Below are 26,459 nucleotides of genomic sequence, written 5' to 3'. Positions count from 1 at the left end.
TGCACGCCGATTGGAGTGGAGGTGGTGAGCTACGAGCAGCGACCTCACGACATCTACTCACGCCGTCAACTTGCGATTGCGACACCAGACCGAGGCATTGAGCCTTTTCACTATTGGACCCAAGACCGCACCGAAACGAGTCATCTACGTACGCGCCCACGTGCACTGCCAGCCGAACCCACGCGCTCACATAGCAGCAGCAACACAGCCATCATGTCCGGCGCTGGCCCCTCCCCACGCTTCTTCCAGCAGCCGCTGCGATACATGAAGTGGGCCTCTATCAACAAGCCAGCATACTTCTACTCCATCATGGTCGGCTGCGCAGGACCCGCACTCGTCGTTACCGTTCCCCCGATTCGGAGATATATGGGCGAGGAGCCGATCCCTAAGATCCCTATGACATACCCAGGTACGTGGCGAGAATAGCAAGTGTCGATTGTGGAGGGCAATGGGAATTGGGGGATTAGGCAGACCCGGGCAGGAACACGATTTGCTGACCTGGAACAGTACCAAAGGGACCACGACCAAGGCCGGCAGGTTTCGACGACGAATAGAGGACGGTAGCGGAGGCGGCTAAGAGAAGATGCATGAAATTATACCTCGGTCACCAAAGGCCAGATTCAGACGTGAGGCATGTAATAGAACCAGAACAGTGTACAAAGCACAATTTCATTTTCTCTAAAGTCCGTTTGACGCCGATATGGGAACCCAGATCGTACTTTCGTCTGACCGCACAACGCCCAGGAGGTTCTCACACTTTCTATCAAAGCTCACCGCCTACCTCACATTACCGCGTGGCAGATACGCCATGGTTGTAGCCTACTGAGTTCTGACACGCTTAGCCCTGGCATCCTCCACATCCTCCATATCACTTTCAAACTCTGCTTCATCGCCACCGTTCTGCTCGCCCTCCACACTCAAGCCCCTTTCCTGATGCATCCTCGCTGTATCCAAGTTCTTCCGCGCAATGTCATTACCTCCAGCCTTGTACGCCCGCTTAGCTGGCAGCACCCTAGGTCCTTCAGTCTCCTTCTCCCACGGAATATCCTCCTTCTTAAACTCTGTGCAGGTCAAGTACTCAACCGGAAAACGATGAACGTCCAACTGGCACTTCGACTGGAGGATCTTGTGCTGGTCGACAACGGTCTTCATGCATTCCTTGATCTCGAGCAGATGGTTCTCCAGGACGTTCATCGCCTTCTTTGTCATTGGGAACTTGGTATGAAACTGGTTGATGACGGATTTGTCCATGTAGGACTCGCCTCCTGTACCTATTTGCTTATAGAGCTCGTACCCACAGTCTGCGCTGTGTCTACCCCTCTCCATGATGAGACGCTGGCCGATCCAATGGCGGAAGAAGGTCAGTGCCATCCAGACTAGAATGTCTTTGGCAAAGGCCTCGCGCTTGATAGGCAGGTCTTCAACAGGCAGGCGCATAGAACCTGGGTAGAGGGACATCACTGCTAGCTCGACAAACTTACACTGGCTGAGCATGGCTCGATGGTACTTTTCGATCAAGCCGCGTAGACCAGGGACTTTGCGTAGGTATTCAAGTGCGTTAGGGGCGGATTTGATAGTTCTCCAGTTACCAACCAGGTGGACCATGCACTCGCGGAAGATAAGTTCGCTACGAATACGGTAGGACATTTCGACCCATGCGTGTGGCTTCTTTTGGATGGCACGGAAAAGATCTTGACCATGTTTGAGGAGAGCAATCTCGATGGGCTTAGATATCAGTCTAGTGCAGCCTAGGTAATCCGCAATGCAAAGAAGTTGATAGCAATCTTGGAGCGCGGCGGACATGTCGGAGTCATCGATGGAGAATTCCTTGTTGTAGAAGGCGTAGAAAATGCCCTCATAGTGGTCGAAGATCTTGGTAGCTTGAGGGATGCGTCCGTTCTCGTTTACGATTAGGCTGTTCAGGCCGTCGGCTCGCTCAGCAGTTGGTCCAAGTTCCTATAGGTGTGATTGTCAGTAGCTAAGACACCGATGTAGGCAATACGATAAATCTCTGATGTGTGATAGGGTTTTGTGTTCACATACCACAAGGCCGAGACGACCGGCAGGGTGTTGCTTGGAAGGAAGTTCTTTCAACTCAATCATCCAACGGGTCTTGATACCAGCATTTCTGGCGCGGTTGTTCAGTTTTGCAGCGTTGGGTTCGGTTAACATGTCAGCGAAGAGGGTAGAGTTGCGCGCCAAAGTACCAGAGTGAAACTTGTAGCGGCGCTTGTGGCCGAGGATAACCTCGACATCCTCTGCTTGGTTCATGTCGATGTAGTAAAGTGGTGTTGGCTACCGGGAGGGTGGAGTTTCTGTGAACGGAGCAGAGTGATAGAAGGTTGAAGCGGTAGGTTGGGAGAAACGTTTTGAGCTAGTAGCTGGCCACGTACGCGTGAGGATAAAGATGGCCAGGTAAAAGAGAGCAAGTGCGATATTGTAAAGTGGAGCAGAGCCTACAATAACCACAGAAGTGAGAGAGACTCAAGTATCTGAACTCCGACGGGCACTTCCGGGAACGTTAAACGAGTCGCAAACGGATCATTGACTACCTCCAGGTAGAATTTACGCTGTTAAGAGATCGCTTGCCGTATATACGGTAGGTCGTACGCCATATATATTGGAAGATGCACTTAGTTTCCTGGCGTGGAGACTTACTGTATAGATACCCCAATCAACACTGGTAGTATATCCAAACTAATCTCTTCCAGTAGGGCTCCATGCTGAATTGGGATGGAGAAGCATCAGGCACTACACAACTTTCAATCGGGATGTGGATGTTGGGAGTTAGAACTGAACCCGATTAAAATCTTATAGAACTACAATATACATGAATAAGAAGAAGAACAGCAACGGACTGAACATGGGCACTTGGCCTTGTCGATCGTTCATCAGTAGAAGCCCAGATGTTAGTCCCGCAACCATGGTGCATTAGATCATGCCCTTCCCTGCAGCCTTAGAATTGTTGCCCGTATTTAGACACTCCAGCATGAACCCCAACAAATTCGGTAGTGCTTCCATCTGCAAGGCGCTGCATATGCACCTCTCGCACATCCATTACGTCTTTGAAGCAGTATACCGGATGACAGAGGTTCAAGAGCAAGACTGCCGCAACAATGACTGCGCCTTCCAATCCAATGAAATATTTTTGCGTATTGGCAAGATGACCTTCCCATCCTTCACTCAGCTCAGCCACGCGGAATACACACCTCGTGAATATACAGAGAGTAGAAACAGATAGTGCAAGAAGAAAAGCCTTGAACGGCCAGGAGCGACGGAGAATAGCCGGCTGTTGGTCTGGGGAAATCTGGCCTCGGGAGGTCCGACCGCAGTATGTACGCCACGCGAAGTCGGCGGCAAGGAGGATAAAGAGGAGCAGAGTTGCTACTTGGAAAGCTAGTCCAGCAATCATGATGTTGTTGCCTTTCTCCGGGTCCTCACCATTGTGTGTCGAGACACTGGCCATGCCTCCGCCAGCAGCCTGGAGCACGAGGGAGATGAAGTCGCAAGGAATGAAGATTTTGGGGTAGGAGAGTGGCTTGATACGAGAGTGCTGGGGACCAACGGTAGTGACAATGCGTGAGAGGCAGAGATAGATGCCTGCAGCGAGGAATGCGGGCGCGATGGTCAAGCAGATAATCTGGATGAGGAACGGGTTCTGTACCATGTCAGCTTGTTCACCTAGATACGAACAAACTCATGGTTCCAAGTTGTACTCTAGTGCTGTATAGTGCCGTGAAGGTACCCGATGTGCATTGCAGTCTACATGATATAGCGTGAGACATAGGGTATACCTTTATGATAGATTCTACATGTGCACGTACAACTTGTAACTAACGAGACAATTCAGGACCTTCTAAACGAGAACTCTCAGACATACCTCAGCGAACATGTCCTGGTGGGCTAGTATGCGCCCAACGTAACCGACGGCTTCGAGGGCGCAGCCAGAGGCCATGGCGATGGTGAAACCGAGCCATTTCTTGCTTGCGATACCCTGCGCGAGGAAAGCGATAGTAGATAGACCGAATAGTGCAGTGAAGGTAATGTTCGTGCTGAGTGAAGGTCGATAACCCCAGTACGCATACTCAATAGGGCATGCCTCGGTTACGTAGTAACAATGACTGCCATCGAAACCGATTATCATCTTTGCGAATGCCGATAGTATCGTCTGCTCGTAGGATAATATTGCAAGGTGCTTGTCGATGTGAGGTATGAGTAAGGGAAAGAGCTAGAACGCTTGTGATTCTGTCAATATTACACCAAGAGGTCAAGGAGCGCCAAGGTGAAGAAAAGGCGGTATCAAATCAGCGAGTGGTTATTCGAAACCGACATAAGCGAGCAGCAAGACGGCAGAAGTAGCGAGTCTGGGCGGCGCCCAGAAAAAAAAGATTGAAGATGTAGGGACCGTGAATGTGTCGTAGTGAGTAAGACAGACGCGCTATTGCGCTGAAACGGAAAAAAAGAGTGACAGGAAACAGGACATCCTACAAGCGGTTCGCAAGGCTGTGGGTGGGTCGATGTTTTAAACGCTCGCCCAACTACCCAGGTAGCATCAACACTCCAATTGTACGCTAAGACTTGAAGAGGAAGTGTACGAAGATGCGGTCCGTGCATACCATGTGAAGCCCGAGACCGCTTTTTGCTTTTGAGACACTTAAGCAGCGCTAGTATCGAGAGCTTGATCTTTCAAAAGAACCGAGCATCTCTTAGAGCTGCCGTTTGTTGGGCTGCCGTTTGTTGGGCTGCCTACCAAACCTACACTGGTGAGCCAATAGCCCAAGGTCTGTCCTCCTCGTGGGATCCAATCGTACATTACATCTTCTCAAGGCAACGAAAGCCGGGGTTATAACGGTGTCGGTAATAAAAGTCCGACCCATTATTAGCGGGTAAGGTGTTACGATCGCTGATTGTAATATTGGGTTGTGTTGATAAGCCGAAATTCAGTACCATGGTCGCATTCGCTCCGTGAATGAAATCACCTTCTATGCAGGAAGATCATGTTCCGCACAGTCGGTTCATGTGAAGGGTGACTTGGTAAGCCTCTTTAATCAGGTTATCATTGAGCACACCACATGTCGCCGTATGACTTCTTCGTAGTCCGCATTGCGACTCTATGCAACACCGATCCATTAGGCAAGCGGTAGCAAGTCTCGAGCTGAGAGATCTCAGCCATTGTTCATCTAAACGCAATGCTGACACCTTTGATGACAGAGAGGAGGAGGACGTAACGATAGCATGGATGCGTATGGTTAGGGCTAGGGCTTCACTACGTGCCGCTATAGCGCTGTGAATGCAGGAACTTCCGACGATGGTATGTCATGGAATTTCCTTTTTCGTCTGCAAAGATATCAGCATGTGTTTAGCCTTTCGTCATCATTTGGATTCTTCGGTAGGCCAGAGAGAGAGCGGCCTCCGCGCCTGATGCCTTCCACAGCACAATCGAGGCTGCGGAAGAGTCCGCTCCATGCTCTAGTAGTACCATCAAAGATAGGAGTTGGAGCTTCGAGCGCGACGACAGTATCGATGCGTCATTCGCATATGGTGAGTTTATGTTGGATGCTCAGCACATTGAAAAGGCTATACGAAGCTATTGCGAGGTACCGGAGCCCCCTTAACGCCACGCCAAACTGCCCCTCCGAGACGGCCGAATGACGTAGCCCGCAGCCAGCAATCGATAGGATTCACCCCCACACAGAATGCTGCGCGGAAGTCACCAAGCGCGGGGTTCTCGAATTTGGTGCATGTTTATTGTGGAGTGGAGTACTGCTTGGAAATGGTCCTTTTGCCATGTGCTTGCAGGGTCGGCCACTCTCACAAATGCAGGTACGACAGAATGCAGATCCAGGATTTGGGCTTTGTGACTTGTAGCGAATACGTTCCCGGTCGTTTGGAGCATTCTGTACTCCCTGCGGTCATTAGTTGTAGGGCTGTCTAACAAGACCACAGGCAAGGCTTGATGTGTAGTTTCTTTGAGTCGCCATTTGAATACTAATGATGCACTCGACTACTTAGTACAAGACCGTCTTCGGCGCTGTCCCGATCGCCGGATCATGTTAGACTTTGTACGATAGGTTTCGTCTTCGTATCGAAGGCATGTGTAGGACAAAAACTGCCACGACGTTCTTCGACCGAGAGATTCGGCGACCATAGCATCGTGATCCTAGAAGCGCAACTGAATCTCGGATGTACGCAAGAGACGGAAGAAGTTGCATAAATTCTATGCGTGTGGTCTTTGCTCATCACTGTGCAGCATGGACGGTGCCAGTGCGGATGGCCGAGGCTCCGATGCCGTAGAGATGTTCCGAGTGTCGGGCAGCACCCGGAAGCCTGAGGTACGGGGGGTGAGGACGTCTAGATATGTGTCGAGGAGTTTGGAAGGTACAGAATCACGAGGGAAAAGGAGAGAAGGGCAGCCCTGATTATCATTTGCTGATTAGGTCCAGGGACAATTACCAATCCCCTGCGGATCCTACCTGGTAGCGCCACCAGCACGGTCACTGCAAGACGATATGCATGCAAGCCAACGTCGACGTGCTCCGACAGCTGTGCATACACGCATACATGTGCTCTGTTGAATCCTGTCGTCGTCGTCCACATTGCATTTCCATTGCGGCCTGGTCTCTTGATCGCTGTATACACTAGCAGAGACCCTGCTTTGGCGAGCTCAAGGCCACATCACTGAGCCCAAGTGCCTGAGTATTGTCTTGGCGGCGGGCGAACCCCAATCCCACGTCTTCGGCATTACCGCATCATCAACTGTCACTCGTTCCGAACACGCTCGCGACGCGGTCTTGACCTTCTGGCTTGTTGGCTGCTGGACGTATTGGAGCTGCCACCAGTTGCATCCTGTCAGTACTGATTCCGACGAGTAAATAGAGGGGTTCTCCGCTAACTGGCCACCAGTACCGTCCCTCACACAAACCCCTCGAAAAAGGTGCGTCAAGCTCCCGATACCGCCACACCCCGTTCCGACTTTTTTTGCGAGAGACCCTCCCTTCCCAAAGCAGCTGCGTATCGGACGCGCACACTGTTGGCGATCGCGTGGCTAATGCGGGCATGACAGCACGATAGCGGACCGACTTGGACATTGTAGAATTGTTCTGCGAGTCACAACCACCCCGCTGCTTGGGTGACAAACGTCGGAGGAAGGATTGCCACTATGGCAGCGGCGACTGCGGGTAAGTAAAGGAAGTCGTTGTGGCCAGCCCGCAACGCTCTTCACCCATTTCCTACTAGCACCATGATGCACCAACATGCCTCGTCTGAGCCTACTCCCTGGTCTCTCCAAATATCTGACATCGCTTCTTCCCTTCGCAGGCTACGAGTGGAACCGCTCTTCGCCGCTGCGCTCTTCGCCCGACACATCATCCTCCATGTACCCCGATCGGCCCATTCGCCCTCTGCCGGCTCGTTCCCTGCGCGCCCGCTTGTCTCCTGAGCAGGCCGAGACGATAGTCTTCCCCCACAACCCGCCTTCCACAGGCCCGCTCTTCAACTATCCGCCCTACACAACCGACGAGCGCGTCAGACCTCACAGGACTGGAGCCAACGACCACCATGCATGTCACTGTGGCCACACCCACTCTGAGGTTGAAAGTGAGGAGGAAGAGGACGACCGGAACGGCCCGCTGCCCTCTTCCCCGAGCTATCAATACAGCAGGCACGCGACTGGCAAGCCGGTGGCGGGCGTGACTGGTGCCTATCGCAAACCAGGCTCGCCTGCGTCTTCGGTAGATGGCTATGAGTCGTTTGAGAATACGAACAACAAGAAGAAGCGCAAAATTCCCAACATGGGCAGTAATGGATCACATCACGCCAGTCTCTCGGCGGATCTGACTGGCATGGGCATCGCGCAAGCTCACGAAGCAGGTGCCACAGACGACGGTGACAGCATTGCGCGTTACTATGGCTCGGCACCTTCGACACCACAACACGCGACCAATTCTGGCACAGGCATCTCAGGCGCAGGCAGAGGGCGTTTCGGCCGATCTGGCTCGGGACGGTCAGAACGGCGAGTGTTGGCCAATTCGACCAATCTCGCCAACGCCAAAGCGAACAGCAAACGTACGGTGTCACCTCGGGAATTGATTCGTCTTAACTACTAAAAAGAGTCCGTGCGCTAACGATTTGTTTTCTAGGACCTCCGGAGCAAAGCGGCATCATCTCGACTGCCATTGCCAACGCAAACGCGACCCCGCCACCCCCTGGCAACGAGAACGTGAGCCTCCTGCAGCAGGAAGCTGCCAAGCATACCGCCAGCAAGACACAGTTTACTTTCACCTGCGGCTCCGACTCGGCCAACAAGATGGTCTGGCCGGGCCAGGAGAACGGCCAGTATCCCCAACCGCCTGGCGCATACCCCAACGCCGCCTCTCCCTCACCCCACCATCAAGCTGCTCGTGCACGCCCTCCCGTCCGCCCAGATGCCCCGATGGTGTCTACCCAGGGTACCCAGACCAGCCCCAACATGAATGGTGCGGGTGCATACCCCCCTCCACCCCTTCCCAATGGGACTGCACGACGTCCAACGGGCCCCCCACCACCACAACAGGCCCCGCCGCCTCGAAAACCACGGCGTAGTGCCTCCAAACTGTACGAGTACGCTGCTCGCAAGCGTCGCATCCAGCAAGAGTACGCCAACTTCCACAATCCACCCACCCAGCCATGGATATGCGAATTCTGCGAGTACGAAGACATATTTGGTCACCCTCCCATGGCTCTGATCCGCCAATATGAAATCAAAGATAGGAAAGAGCGCAAGCGTCTGGCGGAAAAACGACGTCTGTTGGAAAAGGCTAGGATGAAGGGACGCAAGGGCAAGAAGGCGAGCAAGAAGGCACAGAACAACGCCAATAATGCTCAGCACAACCAAAATCCTCCTCCTCCTGGTGGGTATGACCGTCGCGATGATGAGGGCTCTCTGGACCCACAGGACGAGTACTATGACGATGATTACGACGAACCAATAGCTACTTGTCCACACGGTTGCCAGCACCATCCGCATCCTCCCCATCCACACCCGCAAAAGGTTCCAGGTTTGCCTCCTGGAGACCCTCGGGTGGGCGGGCCGCCTGTTGCCAACGGCACCTAACAACCGGACGAGACGGGGTGGGCCGTCTGCGTTCTTGCATTATGTCTTCTTGTACTGTCTTTCCGCGTTGCCTTTATGGTTGGAGTCGTTGCAGCTGTTGCTCGGGTATCCAGACGTGGCGTCAAAAGAATCTTTGAGATGACAGGAGGTCGACACATTTGATCGAGCACGTCCTCTTCTAAGTTCGCGATACCACGCTGTTACCGACTGCACTCCACTTCTCTAACCTGGGGTATATCTTTCTACGTTATTTTGCAGCGTTCAAGCATTGTTTTAAGCATTTACACGGAGTCCCTGTATATTCGGTCGTTTCCGATTTCACACTACCCGATTACGACTCACTCGTTCTCAAAACCCTATATTCACGACACAACACGAAACAACAACAACCATACACCCCACTCTAAACCAAAAAAAGCTCTCAACTTCAACACTCGAGACGGACTGTGTCATTTCATGAATGTCCCACCGGCAGTGTACGAAGTGTAAATAACAACAGACCGGATGGCGGTCTTCAAGTTCAACAGCTGCTCGATCCGGTTGGTTCAAACAGATTCGTATGCTGTGTTGAACAGTTACCTGTTGATACATCATTATATTACATAGTTTACAAGTTGGTAAAATCTAGCCAGAAACCTCCACGTATGTAACACCAAGTAATCGATGAAGCATCCATCCGAGCTCGCCATATCCCTTAATTGTGATCAGTGCTACCAATGTGCGAATTCGTATAGATGTATAGCGTTGTAAGTTGATAGAATCTCATGCCTCGTGTCTTGTGTTGATGCAGTAAATGTTGACTTTATTTGTTACGTCATACGACAACTCCTCGTTCGTCTGAGCCAAGCTCGCCTATCTATTGACCTCCCCATTTACATCCTCTCTACGGGACTCAGTCCCAGTACCCTCATTCCATTATACAGCACCTGCCTAGCAGCAACGTATAGCGCCAACCTAGCAATCATGACGTTCTTCTCCGAACCTACTACCTGCAAGTGGTCGTAACTGCTGCTAAGGGCATGTGCCATCTTGAACAGGTATGTAAGCACGGTGGTGGGTTCTTGCGTCTTGATCGTGTTGAGGAAAGTATCGGGCCAAGATGCCAATTGGCGAACCAACTCGACAGCCTTGTCTTCTTGAAGCAAGCTCAGATCAGCGGATGTGAGGTCGAGGTCAGCAAGGCTAGGGTCGGCGTCTACGGCCTTGCGGTAAATAGAGCAGAGACGGGCGTGGGCGTATTGCAAGTATGGGCCTGTGTCGCCTTCAAATGAACACATGCGGTCCATGTCGAAGGTGTAGTTATTGATACGCTTGCCCTTCATGTCTTGGACCATGACGGCTGAGATACCGAGTGTGTCTGCAGTTTGCTCTGGGTCTTTGACTTGGGCATATTTTGTCTCGTTGGTCTTCATGACCTCATGCATCTTGTCACCGACGTCGCGGAGGATATCGTCGAGGAACTTGGCTGTGCCTTTTCGTGTCGACATACCTGTGTGATATTAGTGATTTGATCGAACAATAAGGAATTCAAGGTTGGATCGTACCAAGAACCATGCCGAAGTTGATGTGCTGGCACTTGTCGGAAATGTCTTTCCTGCCCATGAGCTCTTCTATCTTGAAGAGTTGGGCCAAGTGCAGGTCTTGTTGCGAGGCGACAACGTAGATCATGCGGCTGCAAAGGTATTAGCAATGCATGTTAATATATGGAGACGATCGAACATACTCAAAGTGGTACTTCTCAACACGCTCAATGGCAGCGCCAATATCACGGGTCAGATAGAGTGATGTACCGTCCTTCTTCTTGACGACAGCCTTGCCAAGCTTCTTGGAATGCTTTGTGAGGTCGACAATGACGGCACCTTCTGAATCCTCACAGACCTTCTTCTCCCACATGATCTTGGCGGCGAGGTCCATGCTCTCGTCCTTGACTTGGGACTCTCCGCTGTAGTCGTCGTAGTGGATGTTGAGTCGTGCGTATGTCTGCTTATACTTCTCGATAGACAGGTCCTGCATAAGTCAGTATACGACACTTGACGATGTGCGATCCGCCTCGACTCACCCTGAAGCGCTTCCAGATACCGAGCGCTTTAGGCTCACCATCAACCATACCCTTGAAGTATTTCCTAGCCTGCTCATCGATGCCCTCAGCCTCGATCTTCTTGACCTCGGCCTCCTGCTCAGATGCGTCCTTGCCCTCCTCTTTCAGCTTCGCAGCTTCGGCCTTGAGAGCCTTCATTTTCTCCGCCTCCTCGTGCTGGACGTTGCTGACCCTGACATAGATGTCATACAAGTGTCCAATGGGGTTCTTAACGAGCTCCTCCTCGTTACCGTAGAGGTCGAAACCGATAGCCAAGACACCGTATTGCTTGCCCCAGTCTCCGAGGTAGTTCATACGAACGACATCCCATCCTGCACCCTCATACAAGTTGGCGAGGAACCCACCAATGATTGTACTTCGCAAGTGTCCGGCATGGAAAGGCTTTGCGATATTGGGCGAACTGAACTCGACGATCATCTTCTTTGCGCCGGAGGAGGGATCAAGCGGGTTCTTGAGACCAAGGTTCTTGTTGAATCCATATGCCTCCTTGGACTTGAGAACCATGGGCAGCACGAGCGATGTGAGCGTCTCTGGCTTGAAGAAGAAGCCGATGGAGGTGTTGGTAACAATCGGCTTCTTCACCAGCGGCGACTCGGGGAACGCATCTGCCAGTTCCTGTGCGAAGGCCTTCATGTCCTTCTTCTTTTGTCGGAGCGCGGGAACAGCCAACTGCAAGTCTCCATGCTCAGGCTTTGCAGTCCATGCCAGTGTAGGGTATATGATCTGCTTGTCTACGCCAGACACGGATGACAACAACTCAGTGATGTGACTCCGGTAGATGTCGAATGGGTTCAGGGCGGGGTATGTGTTTGGCTCCTGCGGGACCTTGTCCAGGCCGAGCGTCGCGAGCGTGTTTGTGAGGTCCTCCATGCTGACTGATGAGCGCGCCGACGCGTCGAGGTTTCTGAAGGGCTTGAAGGGTGTCGAGTCAATCTGGGAGTAAGGTCGCAGTGAATTGGACGTCGTTATCGCTCTGACGTTGTGGTGTTCGTATGAGGTGAGCTGATATTGCGAACGGGGCCGCGAGCCTGTGTGCGGTCGGAATTGGGAGGGGAATGTGTGAAGGGAAGAGACGCGCGGGGTGCTGGACTTGAGGGTAGCGTGTGCTGCTATGACTGCGCTACGGATATATTTCTGAGTCAAGGAAGAAGAATGAGTCGCCAGCGGCCTCGTCAAACAAACGTTGGTACAAGGAAAAAGTCTGGCGCGACAAATATTTACCAGACTTTGCTGCATACCAGATGTGGGGTAGCTGCGATGCGTCAATGGTTCGGGAGAGATGCGAGCAATCGCGCTAGTACAAAATTTTGGAGGGGCAGGGCCTGCTACAAGACATGACTACCTGAACCCGTGAGAATGCCCAATCTGTCTCTTCTCCTACTCATCGCAAACAGAGGCGCCACAGCGTCGACACAAGGCTCGTATACGCACGCCTCACACGATTTGGATCTTGTGCCGCCAGATCCTGACATGCGCAGGGCGTACATGGCGGCACATGCTCGTGCTCATTCTCCTGCACATTCTCCTGCACCTCGCCGCCGTGAACCAGGCACAACATATGACATGGATGACTCGGATACACGTTGAGTCAGATGCACTTCTGTTGACGCAGTCGAGCGAATCAGTCTCATATCCGACGTGTCATTGACTAGGTCTCCAACGATGCCTAGCTGTTCCCTGTTATCGCCGCACAGCCTGGCATACTCGAGCAATAACCATAAAGTGTACATGTCTATGTCTTCTTTGCCTAGCATCTTGTTCGCCTAATCTCGGTCACCATGTGCAATCTTCACCACCGCCCCGGTATCCTCTCCCAGGTCTAGGAGATAGTCTAATGTCCCATACACGTCGACAAAGGATTTTTCCATCGGTACATATGGTAACTATGGTATGAGCTGATGATATGTCGTGTATGGTTGCGACTTACAGGTTTCGCTTCCGCCAGCTACCTTTGCATCCAGTTCAAGACTTGCACGTACGTTTCATCAATCATGAATACGAGCATTGTCGATGGAAACTCGCCCAGTTTTCTGCTTTGTTACGACCTCCACTGGCAACCCCTCGCCATACAGCGCCTATTGTCTTCTCTCTCTCCAACTCTTACTCTCGGTGTTAGCGTTGGAATAGTCTCCATCACCGAATGTGTCAGAAAAATATGCGGACAGAGGTATGACTATGTCTGAATTTAGCAGCAAATTCGTCTTACCGATTTTGGGAACCAAGGTATGAGTCGTCGAGATGGGTCGATGAATGTGCCATGATATTCTTGGAGAAGGCATGGCCAGTGATACGTACGTACGACGCGACTGACCCCTCATGACGCGAGGTTCCCTTCCATCGCGCAAGATGAACCTTCCGCGATGCAACTCAGTGCAATGTTCTGAGCCCTCTCTACATCGCTCAGAATTCACGCATGTTTTTCCTACTACAGTGACGTCATTTATCGCATCATCACTGCAGTATGGGAATGATTGCTGTGGGGTTTCTTTTATCAGAGAAGAACTACCAGTATTATTTTTCGGGTTGATCAGTGTGTATGGTCTAGCCAAAAACACCTCGAGGAATTTACTTCTAGGAAGTAATGTATCAACATCTCAGTTCTCAGATGTGCGTCCTTTGGACACTTAACGATCAAGCTATTACCCCTTGCGCAAGTGACACCATCCATACATTACTCGGCATGCGCGGCCCTAATTTTACCGTAGTATGACGACCGCCTACATCAATGGAGGCGCGATGAATCCATCAAGTCGGAGCGTTGTGCTGCGTGTCGCGATCTTACGTCCTACGTGATATCCAGAAGCCGCTGAACGCCACCAATAAATATCCTTACATCTTGTCATGTATGGTAGTATCTCAACTAGCAGATGAATTCTCAGGTACACTATCTAATCGTCATGGCGTGAATGTGAATCGGAACTTTGGAGGCCAAGGCCTCATTCGGGGTTCACATCGCCTAAAGTAGGCCAGAACGTATTCACATCTGCAGCCAAATCATAGGAATTACAGCTCTCAAGCTCCGGAATACTTGTCAACTTATCTGTGCATGATTTGATGTCTTTGATGCCAACGACGAGCCGATCGCCTAGCGTCAGGATGGCATGCTGAAGCCGGTGCCGAACTGCTGCAGTATTGAAGTCTTCGCTCAATGGCTGCATCCGAAAGATCTTTGGTTGGTGATACGTCAGATAGACTGACAATGATGGTACATTAATAGTTTCGAAAGTGAGGTTCTTAGAGGCTGAACTAATCATAGATGAACGAGGCAGCTGTAGGTGACGCGTGTCACTTGTGTGGCGCATATCGTAGAGAAGTAATGTCGCTTCCCATGTGTCAAGCTCACTTGATGGATGAATGAGAATCTGCGGCTTAGAAAATTCGATCGGGACTGACTACTGTCTATATGTGGCTTTGACATCTCTTAGTTGTTGCGCGTGGCAAAAGCCGGTGGCAGAATTCGACTGCACTACTGACTGCGTGAATGTACTCCATCTCAGACCCTTTCCTGTAGGGGAAGGGTCGTGGCGTACCTGCAAGAAAAGCGATTCGCACAACGTCTTACCAGCAATAAATTTCCGCGCTCCACGACTTTTTGGGGATGTGTCGCATGGACAGACCCCGCCATCCCTGAAGTGGCGTGGGGCGCTTCCAACAGTGTGGTTAAACATATGCTTGGATACGGAAGCAGATCTGACGCATATTAAATCGAGTACTCCGGTAGTCATCTGAGACGTGTATCCCGATGCGAGCAGTATGCATCCTTCTAACGGACGAATGTGTGATCTTTAATGGTCAAGCCAGGTGGTTCTAGCTTGCCTGGTCAAGCATTGGGATGGGCAATATCGGAGGATGTGTTTGGTAATATGTTTAGAGACTTTCTGTCCGGGTTGGTAGGAATATGTGCTGCCCGAGCGAGTACTTAATGACCAGGATTGTTGATCGAACAAGGATGGAACCGTACATCGGGGTCTGATTGCCACGCGGCAACCGCGATCGACTCTGAAAAGCGCATTGGACTAAAAGGAGCGCAGTACATCTGAAGAGGATGGGTGTAAGGGTGATATGGGCGGAATTTCGGCGAGGTTTCCAATCTAGCGGTCAAGACGATGGCCCAAGGTCGCTGATTAGTAGATCTCGTGAAAGGCACGGCTGCCTAGTTGTACGGCATCGGTTGCTGCGATTTGCTTCCGCAAAAGCATCTCATTCTTTCCAGCTTCCAAGATTCGACACATCGGCTCTTGAGCAGACGGCAAGCCTCGGCGAACTAGGAATATCCTTGCTGATCATCCCTTCCAAGCCCACTCGCATATTGCCAGATCGGATTCGGCAACTAAGAAGCGGGATAAGGTACGTGACGTGGGCCCCCTGTCAAGCGACTGGACGAGCGTGGGAAATCTCAAGACCTGAGCTGAACGCCCGACCTTGGATCAGGGTCTCATTCATGGCTTCCCCAGCCTTCCTTTACAAGCAATGCTGAGATGACACAAGCGAGCAAGATCTAGAAAAGTATCCCAGAGGACTATAGACAGAATGTGAGAAATGGGTAGAAATAGACCCTGTGCAGAATGCCGAACATGGTGAGGATGCGGCAAATTTCTCTTAGAACCTTGCAGGACCAGCGTGCGTAACAACGTTCGGAAGACAGACCGGGAAGACGGCAGAATCGAGGATAAAGCGTGTTACACCATTCTGGTAAAGCTAGCCAAACAGCTTGTGATGGAGCTGACAGATGTCCAACATGCGGTATAAGATCTGTATGTAGCCGCCTGTGACAGTGGGATTCGCCTCTAGTAATGCAGTTCTGGCATGAATGGCTTGCGGAGAAGTTCGGAAGACGCAAGTGAAGGGATGGAGAAAAAGATCAAGAGCCTTTGCACCGGTAAGGGGCAGGTGCACATGATTGTCCATGGTGGTGGATGAAAGTGGCTACCACCAGGGCGGAACGGCGTACAGGGAGGATGTTACTGCGGAGTCCTGATGTAAATAATATTTCTTTTGTGAGATTGATGGCGATAGCGCAAGGTGCAGCCGTGTGTGTCACAAAGGCTTATTCCAGGACGACGGCTCGGTAATTGGTGCTCTCGCGCAGGCCACGCAGCTATACCATGTAGTCGGGTCAGTAGTTGTGCCTTGATCGGCAATCTTGCAATGCTAGCCGTAAGACAAGCGGACGCTACTGGCTAAAGATGCTCCTCAAGAACGCCGACTCTCAAGCTCCACGGGCGACATGTCAATGGCGGCAACGCTAGGCCGATGCGCAACAAGCACGGTCATGGCTGGGTTTACTATGCCAGAAGAAATGGAAGCAGGCGGACGCGCTTTCGAAATGGGGGAGGCTCAGCTCAGGCCAATAGCGGAGGGCGGCAAGCCATGAAATGCAGCCCACTGCAACAGGTAAGAATCGTTTAGATGCTTGTAGCTTGACGGCTCTGTATAAGACGGCGTACTCACCGTCTCCGAGAAGGCCAGTTGATTACAGGAGGCAAATCGCCGCTCAAAACCCAAAGGCATTGGCTCCAGACTCCTTCGTCAAGTGAGACATTTTGCATCTCTTCCATCATTGACGGTTCAAAACGTCCCGAAACTGCATCTGGGTCTGCTTCCGCCGGTGTGCATTGTATACCCGTCGACGTCGGGCACGGCAGCCAAGAAGAGGTACGTCGGATAAGCTCGGTTCATTGCAGAGGGTGTGGTTCATGGCGGACGACGCTCCGTTGGCGGTACTGCCGTCAATGCGAGCAGAGATGGGATGGTGGATGAGGAAAGGCACATCTGACTGTGTGGGCAAAGCATGGCTGATATACAACAGCAGCATAGAGCGTCACAGAACTCTGACAAAGCCGGCGCCTTCTAGAGGCCCCGAAGAAGCTCCTTCCCAGTCCATGGCAATATCGCGATAGAGCGCATTCAGTATTGGCATTGCCATTGTCAAATCGCATCAAGTATCACAATCACGGCGGAGACTCGCAGCGGTTTTGTATAACTTCTGGGGCAAAGGGCAAAACCACACCCTCCACACGCTCGAGGAACAGGCGGGCAGGTGTGACAAGCCAGAAGGTGAGCAGTTCATCTCGCTTGGTTACGCGTTCATCCCGTCTTTATTCATTATCCCTGTCGCCACATGGCCTGCCGGGTTCCTGTGACGCATCACATTCGTCAATTTCCCTGCAACACCGTGTGCTGCATCTCTACCACATACTCCGCGCTATCGTCTTCTTCTGTTGCCGCCTGCCGTCTGCCTCTACACATCTCTTCTCATCTTCGATGCATGGACGAACGTTCGCTCTTTAGCCGAAGGGCTGCATGAACAGCGCCAATTACAGGTGCAAAAGGCGGACCCTCCACTGGAGAATCGCGCCGAGATGTGGGGTGGCGCCGGGGGCCTAGGCGGACTGGTGAGGGACTTCCAAACCTCACCTCTGCCTATATCCTTCGAGATATTGCTCGCTGCTGCATTCGTGCTCTTCACTAGGCGGCTATGAGATTAAAGGGTCCTAGTATTGGGTTCAACTGCACAGAACGAACCATCGTCATCCTAATGGAGGGGCGGCCCCATGTGCACCAAGCGAGTTTAGATGACGAGTCTGACTCGTGGCTTGACTTCATTTCCTATATCTTCGTTATCCAACATCGCATAATCCTGCTCCAAGGCTTCGTCTTACATCAGAGTCTTTTTTCTGTCTTTCCTGTCCTCCGTTCATCCATACTTTGCTTGCTTCTCTTGTTTCGCCGTCTTCTTCTACATCAACAGCACAAGTGGACCCTCAACACCCTAACAGCTGGGTTGCTATTTGCCTGACTCAAGTCATTCCATGAAACTCTACTAAGAAAAACAGGTTCAGCCTTCATCAGATGCGAAGAGGCCCCCGACGTGGAAGAGGTAGAGATCAAAATCCCAACCGGGGCACGTCTTCTAGGAGAGACACATCAAATCCACCATCAACCTCTCAAACCAGATTCACTTCACGACAGACCACCGCACGAAACAGTCGCAGTCACGCATCGCTCAGGCGTTCAGCTCGCATTGCGGGATTACTCAACGGAGAATCAGATCATCAATTAATCAACGCCACATCCTCGATGGCTGACGTTGCAAGGCCAAGAGCGCTAGGAAGCAGATCTGTTCGCTCGAGGCATCAATCTGGAAACCATCATACTTCAGAACGATCAAGATCAGGTCAGCATTCTCCATCACCGGAAGAGATTCGGTACGCCATGGATATCGTAGTACAGCCGCCACGAACTGCCCGAGTTGGTCAGACAATGCCTGGATCGATCGTGGTGCGATTACGAACCATCAACGCGGATACTGATGATGCTGTTGCAGACTCGACAAATCTTGTTGCAGTCGCCGCTCTGGTTCCGGGCCCAAACACTCCGGCCTCAGTGGATCCGAACGCTCTCAATGCGGCACTCGCCGGGCGGATCTTTGACTCTATTCACCCATTCAACGACGATGAAGCAGATGGATCCATTGCCTCCATGGAGATGGCCGATCCCCACGGTGTAGGCTATATGCGCTTCCCTGAGCTCATCATTCGCCAAGCTGGTACCTATCGAATACGCATTACTCTCATCCGCATCCGCAACTCTGCTACAGATCCACCAGTCACATCTGCAGGCAATGGCTTGGCTGTGCATGTCGTCGATAGTAACCCCATCATTGTCAATGGGGGCGGATCTTCGTCAAATATGGCTGCATACAATGGTAAGTATCTAGTGGCAACCTATTAAGTTTCTTCAGCTTCCTGATCATTTCTTGTCGCGAACCACAGGGGACGGGGATATAGATGATGGTGGTTGGCTTGATGTTTTGCGATCCATCCAGGACCGACGCAGATCGCAGGGTTGATTGGTGTTTTGTACGATTAGGGGATTTGATTCCGGCAAGGTTATCATTTCTGGCGAAGCAGACATTTGGTTACAAATGAGAACGTGACGTTACAGAACAAGATGGCCAAGGCTGTGGTGAGGCTTGGACTTACTTGTACATGGACTTTATGCCCTTGTAGGCCTGGCGCAACGAACGCATGGTTGCCGATTTTTCTATTGATGCATTGCATACTCACTTTTGTATTCTTGATTTCATTGGTCGTTGTACAGGCAAGGTGACGAATAGTCTGCCTACTTTCCTGTTGGGTGTTGTGAAGTTGAGGAATCAATCACTAATGCCATTGAACAACCATACATACGAAGAAACAGATTTCGACATTCGTGACTAAATAGAAACATCGCGACTGACTATTTACATGTTCAACCCGATCAACATGCCCCCTCAACCGTCATCTGAACTACTTACTGACCAAAGGTGGTCTCCGAACTGGGGTTGTTGATTCCAATAGTGTCGGCACCACCAGAGCCCGACCCAGAACCAGGCGTGCACGCCCTCCACGCAACATGAAGCTGCTGGGTGAAAGCAACAGTAGCATCATCGTTGCTCATCTCACCCGCCTGGTCGGACTTCTTGTTCGTGAGCGCAATCCTGTTGTTGATGTTGAGAATGCCGTTCTGGCCACAGGGCGACCAGATGGTTGCCGTCGTCTCTACACTATCTTGCTTGGTATAGACTTGGCCATTGAGAAGGGCACCGCCGCCGACGGCTGACATGCGCGTGGTTTGCGTTTTGCCGGCATCTTGCGAGAAGTAGTAGGTTGTGATGAAGCTTCCGGTCACACCTTCATCAAGACGTGCCCATCCATGATAGGTGGCGTCAACAACAGCGTACTGGAAGCCTCCTGGGTACTTCAAGTTGAGGTGAAGTTGACAGTTCTTGCTTCGGTCTGTTGGAGAGCTGTTAATATCACCTTTTGCCCAGGACATACGACTTCGAACTTGCCTGCTGGGGTGGTACCGGGACCGATGTACGTCTGGAATTGGTCGAATCCATAGGTCACGACCTGTTAGTGTGAGCTGAAGTTCCTACTGAGTAGATCCTCCATAGTTTTAGAGGGCGTAGTGTAAAGAGTTGCTGTAGACGAGATGATGAAGTAGGATTGCATCATCCCCTCAAGCTCAAATGGGATGTATTGGGGTGGTACGTACAGTCTTGTCGGTTGAGGTACTGGTGGAGACGGAGCCTTGAGGGCAGCCGTTACCAGAGTACGTCGTGTCAACAATAGTGATCTGTTCTGGAGAAGGAGCATCACCAGTAGTTGTCTGAGGGACTGGGTTGGCCAAAGCGAGGACCGGAAGGAGGAGGGCGATTTTGGCATGCATGTTTGCTATTGCTGGGACAAAGATCTCTCGGAGTGATCAGGCGTTGTGGTAAATGCTAATAGCGAAGGCTGTTGATCGATGATGGTACTCAGCATGATGGGGAATGAAGCATTCTTATACTTCTTGACTAACGATACTCGCATGCAATTTCGCGGTTGTAGACCCACACACACTGTCCAGAACCTTACCATGTCGCCTCACATACATTGCAAGATGATCGAAATGATGGTTTGAGGGTATAGTATCTAGGTAATCTTGATGCAGCTAGTTTGGCTTCCAAATTTAGTCCCAGCAGAAGTTCTCCGGTAATAAGACCACGGTATCTAAACACTGGCCTAGGGTTCTCAAGATGCTGATTAGATTGCTTCCGTCAAAAACACGACTTGAAGGTATGGCAAATACGAAATCATGACCAAGAGCATCCGAAGACGGAGTAGCTGAGCACTTTACACAGGTGGTGATCTGCGTTGCAGTAGGAAGTCTGCAGTGGTACTGACCCTGCGTTGGTAGCGTATCATAAGGGTTCAAGAAAACTGAGAAGCATTATAGTGAGAATACGAAAAGCTTGGATGGCATATTGATTGACATGTTGCTTCCGAGGAGGCTCTGGACCTGCATGACAAGGCTCCGTTGCTGTTTAACGCGCTTAAAATAGTCGTCGACAATGTCGAGATTGCCTTGCCGCGACCAGGGTGCAATCGAGGATCAGGCGATGCGTGACCGGCAACAAGACGGACAAGATCGGATAGTGTAGCCATATCCAGGTCCCGAGATTCTGGGGTATTGTGCTTACAGAACATGGTCTCGACTAGTATGCCATAATTTAACCTGCAATATGTATACTCGGTAAGCGGGTCGCGTAATTGGGTAATATACGATCTGGTAAATCCACGCTCTGCTTTCCCGATCAATATGCAGGGTTTACCCGGGATCACTGGCCACAAGGTGACCTGAACTTGCGATTTCAAGAGGAAATGCGTATGCAGGCAGAGTAGAGAAACCTCCACTTGCTCTGGTTTTCTTCAATCTCCTTTCAAATGAATGTACATTAATCGACCTTTCGTGCATTTCGCCTCGCCTCATACCTCGGCTTGTTATCAAGACTTCGCCTCCGGTTAATTCGGTATACGAAGTCACAACGCTTGTCCACACGGCTGTGTTATGAAGCTGCTTAGGTATGGGCACAAGTCCATATGTCTTTCCCCCACCGATTACATATTGACAACTTTGGAGACAAAACGAACAAGTGTCGAGAATCCAGATAATTGCCAGAGCTAGGTGGTCATTCAAACTTCTGCGTGGATATGCAAGAATAGTCACTGGAGTAAGACTTTCCAAAACATCGAGCATAGGATGGTGTATGGTTCCCAAGAAATGGATTAAGTCAAAGAACCTAGAACATCCTGCTCAAGTCTTCGCTAACATCTCCAAGCAACCCAGAAGTCTGGAGTGTTATTAAGCTTACCTTTGGCCCATGAACAACAAGAGATGGAACCTGCAAGAATTGTTTGGGCATGTATTGCGACGCGGTAACAAGTCTTTCTTCAAAATTTGGCTGCGTGATCGAGGAGAAACGATCGAACCAACCTAATTGTCGAAAGAGCTCAATTTGCGTATTGTACCTAACGTCGATCCTATTGCGAAAATGTGCACTTTTCTCTAGCTCGTCGACCTAGAAATCGAGACGTATGTACTCTAAAGATGTACAAATCGCTCCTTTTCAATGGTCTCTGGAATCAGAAAATGGCGAACATCTTCAAAGCATGCTCATCCTTGCTTCGCTATCGGGCGGTGGTTGCGGTCGCTGGCTCACTTCGAATGAGTATTTGGATGCATTTACTGACACTAATCGGATCTCGGATGTAACCCCTGACCGAGGTGGCTTGGAGTGGCTCAGGTGGCTCAGGTGGGTTCAGCTCTCGGAGTTATTTTCGACATTTCAAGGGCGAATGGCTCGATTTAGGATGGCGTCCTGTCTCAGACTCTGCAAAGGTCTGGATCCTAACCGACCAAGCACATACGGCTTCGCGACATGAGTCGCAAAGCCCACACAAGATCAATGGCGAGCAAATGCGTGGTACCCTATGATCTGACCAATGTGCTCAGCAGCACATCTGATAAGTGACGAAGACGCAAGCCAAGATGGTAGGCAGACGGACTGACGTCAAGCGACAGGTGACGGCGAGCAGAGATGAGGAGTGTAAACATTGGCAATACACCTGTGACATGCGAGTGATTTTGTTCCGAGGTAGTGACGGAGAACAGCCGTTGTTGACGCTCAGTAGCGGTGGCAGGTGAGGGTAATGATGAGGCTGAGCGATGCTAGTCAAACCTTGTGGCGCTAGCAAGATCGACCGAGCCGTTTAGTCTCCACTCCGCAGGTTCCGGAGCGATTCCGCACCAGTTTTTCCTTCGCCTCCTGGAACTGACACTACAGGATTAGCAACAGTTGTGCCGGATCGTCGATGATTCTGCCAGTGCACAACGACTCTCTGTCTTGAGGAGAGCTTATCGAAGGCTTGCGACTAGCAACTCTCGAAGGCGTTGTGGGGTAGACCGACGCCTTCCGTCGTCTTGGATAGGCGCGTGGGTAAGACCCGTCGTGCCACAACCCACAAAGACAGACCAAGCCTTGAGACGATGAAGTTCGCCGTACATCGTCGATTCTACATACTGGCCCATGAGACTGGGATGCATCGCACGTAGGCCGGTGTGTATGCGGGTGCGCGAGATCTGCCGGGCACCAGTCAAGGAGATTCGGGCCCCTGAGGGTCCCATGGTACGCAGTCTCTCCCTGCATGATCTCTGCGACGGCCATGGCGAGCATCTTTACGCGAGCACCCACATCGTCACAACTCCAGGAAAAGCCACACGCTAGCCTGGCTATCTAGCCCCTGGCAGAGAAAACTCACTTTGCTGCTCGCACGTATCTGTCGCGTATCCACAGACACCGGGCGGCGTGGTAGTTGCGACCACAAGACTCCACTTGAGGAGCCACAGAATGCTCGCGTCATTAATCGCCATGTAGCATCCATGTGCAAATCAAGCGTTGCGATGCAAGTACCAATGCTTAGCTGAAGATCTGGAGGCTTAGATCACCCCATCTCGGTGTGCAGTGCTGCGACAGTCTTCGTCGTAGGCAACTCAGTCTGCGGGTCTTTCTTCAACCTCGTTGTGGAATGTTCCTTAACGGGCGCGAACACAGGAATAGACAAACAATCGGGCCAAGTAGGGTTGGAGCTTCAACACTACTCAAACGTTCGCGCAGACAGTGTACCCCTGATGAGCTGATCGGTCCCTTTGCGAGCGCAAGTCTGCTTCCCTGAAGGTGACTATTGACATAGTAAACCGCGGACGCCAAAGCTAACGAGATAAGTGGGGCTCTAGAACATCTTCGACTGATCAAAAATAACCTAAGCTTTCGGTTACAGACCCGCCTTGACGATGCCACAAATCCTCGGCTTGCCGATACTTGGAGCAGCGGGATCGAAGGTCTGTTGGTCTACAATGGAGTATCGTCATGGAGGCCTACACAATCGCGATCTGAAATCCCCCAATTTTGCTATCGATCTCCCTGCTTCGAGATAAGAAAAAGATTCATGTCTTGCAGTTATCTTGTCCTGATTTAGACTGGCATCATAGTCAATGGCCTCTCATTGGCTCTGGCCCTGGTACCTGCATGTGCTCTGCACGTTCCCGGCGTTGGCGACCATGACATTTCATCCGGAGCTAGGCTAAAGTTTGGTGAACTATTGTTTCCAGGTACTGCCGCCAACTCTTTCAGGAAGACAGGTCGAACTTACCGGCCATGTTTTGTCTGTTTTCGTCTCCACTCATGACATAGATCTCAAATCAGTACTATCACCGAGGCAAAGACCGCATGAGGATGTGAGAGTTGATCTATATAAGAGCCACCGGTACACTGGTCAATAATTCATCATCAGCTCATCAGCATCGGTCTTTCACTACTACTTTCACTACTATACTACCTTCGCTACTTTACCATCCAATCGTTCAATATGCGTTACTCTCTCTTCCTTGGGGCTGCTGCCCTCGTTGCCGCTTCTCCTGCGCCTCAGGCTTTTGATGTCAACCAATTCAACGCCTTGCCCAACAACGTTGCTCAGGGCCCAAAGGCTGGTGTCACTGCTGAGAGCGCTTACAACCAGGCTCAGGCTCAAAATACCGCCGCTGCTGCTGCCACTGGCGCCGCTACTGCTCAGCAAGCAAAGAGGAGCGTCGGTGCCCAGCTTGAGGCTCGTGACCCTACCTTCTGGTGGAACTGGAACCAGGCTCAGAACAACAAGCCTGCCCCTGCCCCTACCCCTGCCCCTGCCCCTGCTCCTGCTACCACCGCTGCGCCTGCCGCCAACCCTTCTTCTACCAACCTTGCACCATCTTCGTGCTCCCCGGTTGACTGGACCAACACCTACGCTTTCACCGCAGACCCCGCATGCGCTACTCAGATCGAGGTCGGCACCTACTGTGGTTTCATCAACCCTGATGACCCATGTGCTGCTCAGCCCAACGCCTACGGCCCACCAACTACTCCCGACACTGCCGATGCTTTCAAGAAGAACGAGGTTTACCACAAGTTGGCCACCTCCGCTAAGACTCCTTCCGGCTACGAGTCTTCTTTCGTAGACCTCAGCGCCTCCGTTGAGGGCAGTGGTTACCTCGGATACTACGAGCTTACCAGCTACGACACTGCTGCTTGCTCCGCCAAGTGTGACTCTACCTCCACCTGCACTGGTTTCAACCTTTACATCGAGCGTGACCCCAAGTGGAACCCGCGCCAGTGCTCTTGCGACAAGCCTGACTCCGTTACCCGCTTCAAGTGCACTCTCTGGGGACAGGATGTCAAGAAGGAGTCTGCTACCAACGTCGGTCAGGGCCAGGATGGATTCGAGGTTGTCATTGTCGGCTCCAACGGTTACAACAAGGCTACCTACAGCCCTCCCACTCCTCCTTCTTGCAGCAAGCCCCAGTCTTGCGGCCACAAGCTCCACAACCAGCAGCCGTTCTGCATGGGTCAGACTACTTTCCCCGGTCCTTTCGATCCTTCCCTCTGCGCCGCCTACGCCCAGAAGCAGAACGAGGTCAATCGCAAGCGCGGCATCATTGGCATGTGGCTCTCCATGTTCGGCATGAACAAGGGTGGCTGCGTTCAGTTCCAGGCTGCTTACCTTGAGAAGGAGGGCAAGGGTTTCGGTACTCACTGCCGCCTCTTCACCAAGAAGTTCACCCCCGCCCAGGCCAACCTCGACATCTCCGTCGGCGGTTCTTCCCAGTGGGGTTGCCAGAAGTCTTTCACCTGGGACGTTGATGTCAACGCCAGCTTCAACTGGGGTGGCTGGTCTTACTTCAAGGCCAAGCGCGACGAGTAGACACTTGTTGCACTTCCAACAACAAGAACAACGACTTATGTCTGCATCGCATGGGCGCATTAAATTTCGAGACTGTGACGACGATGGTGGATCTCATGAGTAATACTCTTTTTCTCTTCTGTAAATAACCGTTTCTATTTGGCTTTACCTTGAGCGTCAGCTCGCCGCATAGTCACTCCTTAGTATGATTTTAGCATCTCTGTAGTCGTAATGTAACAATATGTGTTTTTTTGAACATACCTTTGCCTTGCTTTCTCCACAGTGACCTCACAATATCGATACAGTTTTCACGGCATGATTGCGCACCTGTCCTGATAATTTCTTCACTCATGTCAATAGTAGATGGAGTCCAGACAGGCTTCTAGTGTGTAACAATGATCAAGAGAGAGTGCGCGTCACTTACTGCGGCGAGTCGGCTACCCTCGCTGTCGCGACCCCAGCGCAAGGCGGTAGTGGACGGAAACTAGGATCCCAAGCGCTCCAAATTGGGAAATGGACCATACAGTTGGGAGCTGCCCCACAGCGCGTGATCGCCTTTCATGTGCGGGGAGACCTTCATCCCTTAACAAGCAGACACTCAGATAACCTCAAAGCAAACTTGGGACGACGTGAAAGCTCCTGAATAGGGTATGTCGCAGCTGATAGATGGAGTATGCGATTTTTTGGC

The 26,459-nt window shown here is 51.5% G+C and overlaps 10 protein-coding genes across 10 annotated transcripts; 6 read left to right on the top strand and 4 right to left on the bottom strand.

Moving 5' to 3' along the window:
* The first annotated feature begins 56 nt into the window (after nucleotides 1–56).
* On the top strand, nucleotides 57–604 carry CC77DRAFT_1023614 (hypothetical protein). Its single transcript, XM_018525695.1, has 2 exons — nucleotides 57–409; nucleotides 508–604. Exons 1-2 carry the CDS (start codon nucleotides 214–216, stop codon nucleotides 552–554), a joined length of 243 nt encoding a protein of 80 aa, XP_018382266.1. The 5' UTR covers nucleotides 57–213; the 3' UTR covers nucleotides 555–604.
* Nucleotides 358–2,296, bottom strand: CC77DRAFT_1077255 (hypothetical protein). Its single transcript, XM_018529259.1, has 2 exons — nucleotides 2,044–2,296; nucleotides 358–1,956 (listed from the first exon to the last, which is right to left on the bottom strand). The coding sequence occupies exons 1-2, from the start codon at nucleotides 2,269–2,271 to the stop codon at nucleotides 820–822; spliced, it is 1,365 nt and encodes a 454-aa protein (XP_018382265.1). The 5' UTR covers nucleotides 2,272–2,296; the 3' UTR covers nucleotides 358–819.
* Nucleotides 2,297–2,956: 660 nt separating this feature from the next.
* On the bottom strand, nucleotides 2,957–4,144 carry CC77DRAFT_1033857 (RTA1-domain-containing protein; the record flags this gene model as incomplete). Its single annotated transcript, XM_018526831.1, has 2 exons — nucleotides 2,957–3,658; nucleotides 3,881–4,144. 2 exons carry the CDS (start codon nucleotides 4,142–4,144, stop codon nucleotides 2,957–2,959), a joined length of 966 nt encoding a protein of 321 aa, XP_018382264.1.
* Nucleotides 4,145–4,964: 820 nt separating this feature from the next.
* Nucleotides 4,965–6,122, top strand: CC77DRAFT_358249 (hypothetical protein). Its single transcript, XM_018531357.1, has 3 exons — nucleotides 4,965–5,597; nucleotides 5,665–5,823; nucleotides 5,947–6,122. The coding sequence occupies exons 1-3, from the start codon at nucleotides 5,314–5,316 to the stop codon at nucleotides 5,990–5,992; spliced, it is 489 nt and encodes a 162-aa protein (XP_018382263.1). The 5' UTR covers nucleotides 4,965–5,313; the 3' UTR covers nucleotides 5,993–6,122.
* Nucleotides 6,123–7,253: 1,131 nt separating this feature from the next.
* On the top strand, nucleotides 7,254–9,091 carry CC77DRAFT_1064721 (hypothetical protein; the record flags this gene model as incomplete). Its single annotated transcript, XM_018528755.1, has 2 exons — nucleotides 7,254–8,064; nucleotides 8,139–9,091. 2 exons carry the CDS (start codon nucleotides 7,254–7,256, stop codon nucleotides 9,089–9,091), a joined length of 1,764 nt encoding a protein of 587 aa, XP_018382262.1.
* Nucleotides 9,092–9,598: 507 nt separating this feature from the next.
* On the bottom strand, nucleotides 9,599–12,476 carry CC77DRAFT_1023608 (arginyl-tRNA synthetase). The gene is made up of 4 exons (XM_018525694.1): nucleotides 11,151–12,476; nucleotides 10,815–11,098; nucleotides 10,636–10,763; nucleotides 9,599–10,580 (listed from the first exon to the last, which is right to left on the bottom strand). Exons 1-4 carry the CDS (start codon nucleotides 12,057–12,059, stop codon nucleotides 9,964–9,966), a joined length of 1,938 nt encoding a protein of 645 aa, XP_018382261.1. The 5' UTR covers nucleotides 12,060–12,476; the 3' UTR covers nucleotides 9,599–9,963.
* A 5,135-nt stretch (nucleotides 12,477–17,611) lies between these two features.
* Nucleotides 17,612–19,250, top strand: CC77DRAFT_1023604 (hypothetical protein). The gene is made up of 2 exons (XM_018525693.1): nucleotides 17,612–18,897; nucleotides 18,965–19,250. Exons 1-2 carry the CDS (start codon nucleotides 18,042–18,044, stop codon nucleotides 19,039–19,041), a joined length of 933 nt encoding a protein of 310 aa, XP_018382260.1. The 5' UTR covers nucleotides 17,612–18,041; the 3' UTR covers nucleotides 19,042–19,250.
* Nucleotides 19,251–19,411: 161 nt separating this feature from the next.
* CC77DRAFT_1043069 (hypothetical protein) lies at nucleotides 19,412–20,477 on the bottom strand. Its single transcript, XM_018527300.1, has 3 exons — nucleotides 20,232–20,477; nucleotides 20,026–20,086; nucleotides 19,412–19,969 (listed from the first exon to the last, which is right to left on the bottom strand). The coding sequence occupies exons 1-3, from the start codon at nucleotides 20,403–20,405 to the stop codon at nucleotides 19,485–19,487; spliced, it is 720 nt and encodes a 239-aa protein (XP_018382259.1). The 5' UTR covers nucleotides 20,406–20,477; the 3' UTR covers nucleotides 19,412–19,484.
* A 1,006-nt stretch (nucleotides 20,478–21,483) lies between these two features.
* Nucleotides 21,484–21,988, top strand: CC77DRAFT_357932 (hypothetical protein). Its single transcript, XM_018531356.1, has 3 exons — nucleotides 21,484–21,580; nucleotides 21,639–21,788; nucleotides 21,838–21,988. Exons 1-3 carry the CDS (start codon nucleotides 21,567–21,569, stop codon nucleotides 21,881–21,883), a joined length of 210 nt encoding a protein of 69 aa, XP_018382258.1. The 5' UTR covers nucleotides 21,484–21,566; the 3' UTR covers nucleotides 21,884–21,988.
* Nucleotides 21,989–24,424: 2,436 nt separating this feature from the next.
* Nucleotides 24,425–25,792, top strand: CC77DRAFT_1011906 (hypothetical protein; the record flags this gene model as incomplete). The annotated part of the gene is made up of 1 exon (XM_018523736.1): nucleotides 24,425–25,792. The coding sequence occupies one exon, from the start codon at nucleotides 24,425–24,427 to the stop codon at nucleotides 25,790–25,792; it is 1,368 nt and encodes a 455-aa protein (XP_018382257.1).
* Nucleotides 25,793–26,459: the final 667 nt, after the last annotated feature.

This window comes from Alternaria alternata, assembly GCF_001642055.1.
Source record: "Alternaria alternata strain SRC1lrK2f unplaced genomic scaffold CC77scaffold_20, whole genome shotgun sequence".
NCBI lineage: Eukaryota > Fungi > Ascomycota > Dothideomycetes > Pleosporales > Pleosporaceae > Alternaria > Alternaria alternata.
The sequence above is the reverse complement of the archived record's forward strand: the minus strand, read 5'-3'. Positions and strand labels throughout refer to the sequence as shown.

Coding starts and splice junctions, on each gene's coding strand:
- CC77DRAFT_1023614 (XM_018525695.1), top strand. CDS start 214: ATGTCCGGCGCTGGCCCCTCCCCACGCTTCTTCCAGCAGCCGCTGCGA. Junction 410..507: donor GATCCCTATGACATACCCAG/GTACGTGGCGAG, acceptor GACCTGGAACAG/TACCAAAGGGACCACGACCA.
- CC77DRAFT_1077255 (XM_018529259.1), bottom strand. CDS start 2,271: ATGAACCAAGCAGAGGATGTCGAGGTTATCCTCGGCCACAAGCGCCGC. Junction 1,957..2,043: donor CCGGTCGTCTCGGCCTTGTG/GTATGTGAACAC, acceptor TCACACCTATAG/GAACTTGGACCAACTGCTGA.
- CC77DRAFT_358249 (XM_018531357.1), top strand. CDS start 5,314: ATGTCATGGAATTTCCTTTTTCGTCTGCAAAGATATCAGCATGTGTTT. Junction 5,598..5,664: donor CTATACGAAGCTATTGCGAG/GTACCGGAGCCC, acceptor CGTAGCCCGCAG/CCAGCAATCGATAGGATTCA. Junction 5,824..5,946: donor GGCCACTCTCACAAATGCAG/GTACGACAGAAT, acceptor ACAAGACCACAG/GCAAGGCTTGATGTGTAGTT.
- CC77DRAFT_1023608 (XM_018525694.1), bottom strand. CDS start 12,059: ATGGAGGACCTCACAAACACGCTCGCGACGCTCGGCCTGGACAAGGTC. Junction 11,099..11,150: donor GTATCTGGAAGCGCTTCAGG/GTGAGTCGAGGC, acceptor TGACTTATGCAG/GACCTGTCTATCGAGAAGTA. Junction 10,581..10,635: donor CAACTTCGGCATGGTTCTTG/GTACGATCCAAC, acceptor AATATCACACAG/GTATGTCGACACGAAAAGGC.
- CC77DRAFT_1023604 (XM_018525693.1), top strand. CDS start 18,042: ATGCGAAGAGGCCCCCGACGTGGAAGAGGTAGAGATCAAAATCCCAAC. Junction 18,898..18,964: donor AAATATGGCTGCATACAATG/GTAAGTATCTAG, acceptor CGCGAACCACAG/GGGACGGGGATATAGATGAT.
- CC77DRAFT_1043069 (XM_018527300.1), bottom strand. CDS start 20,405: ATGCATGCCAAAATCGCCCTCCTCCTTCCGGTCCTCGCTTTGGCCAAC. Junction 20,087..20,231: donor GTACCTCAACCGACAAGACT/GTACGTACCACC, acceptor TCACACTAACAG/GTCGTGACCTATGGATTCGA. Junction 19,970..20,025: donor TCCCGGTACCACCCCAGCAG/GCAAGTTCGAAG, acceptor GCTCTCCAACAG/ACCGAAGCAAGAACTGTCAA.
- CC77DRAFT_357932 (XM_018531356.1), top strand. Junction 21,789..21,837: donor GTTCCCAAGAAATGGATTAA/GTCAAAGAACCT, acceptor AACATCTCCAAG/CAACCCAGAAGTCTGGAGTG.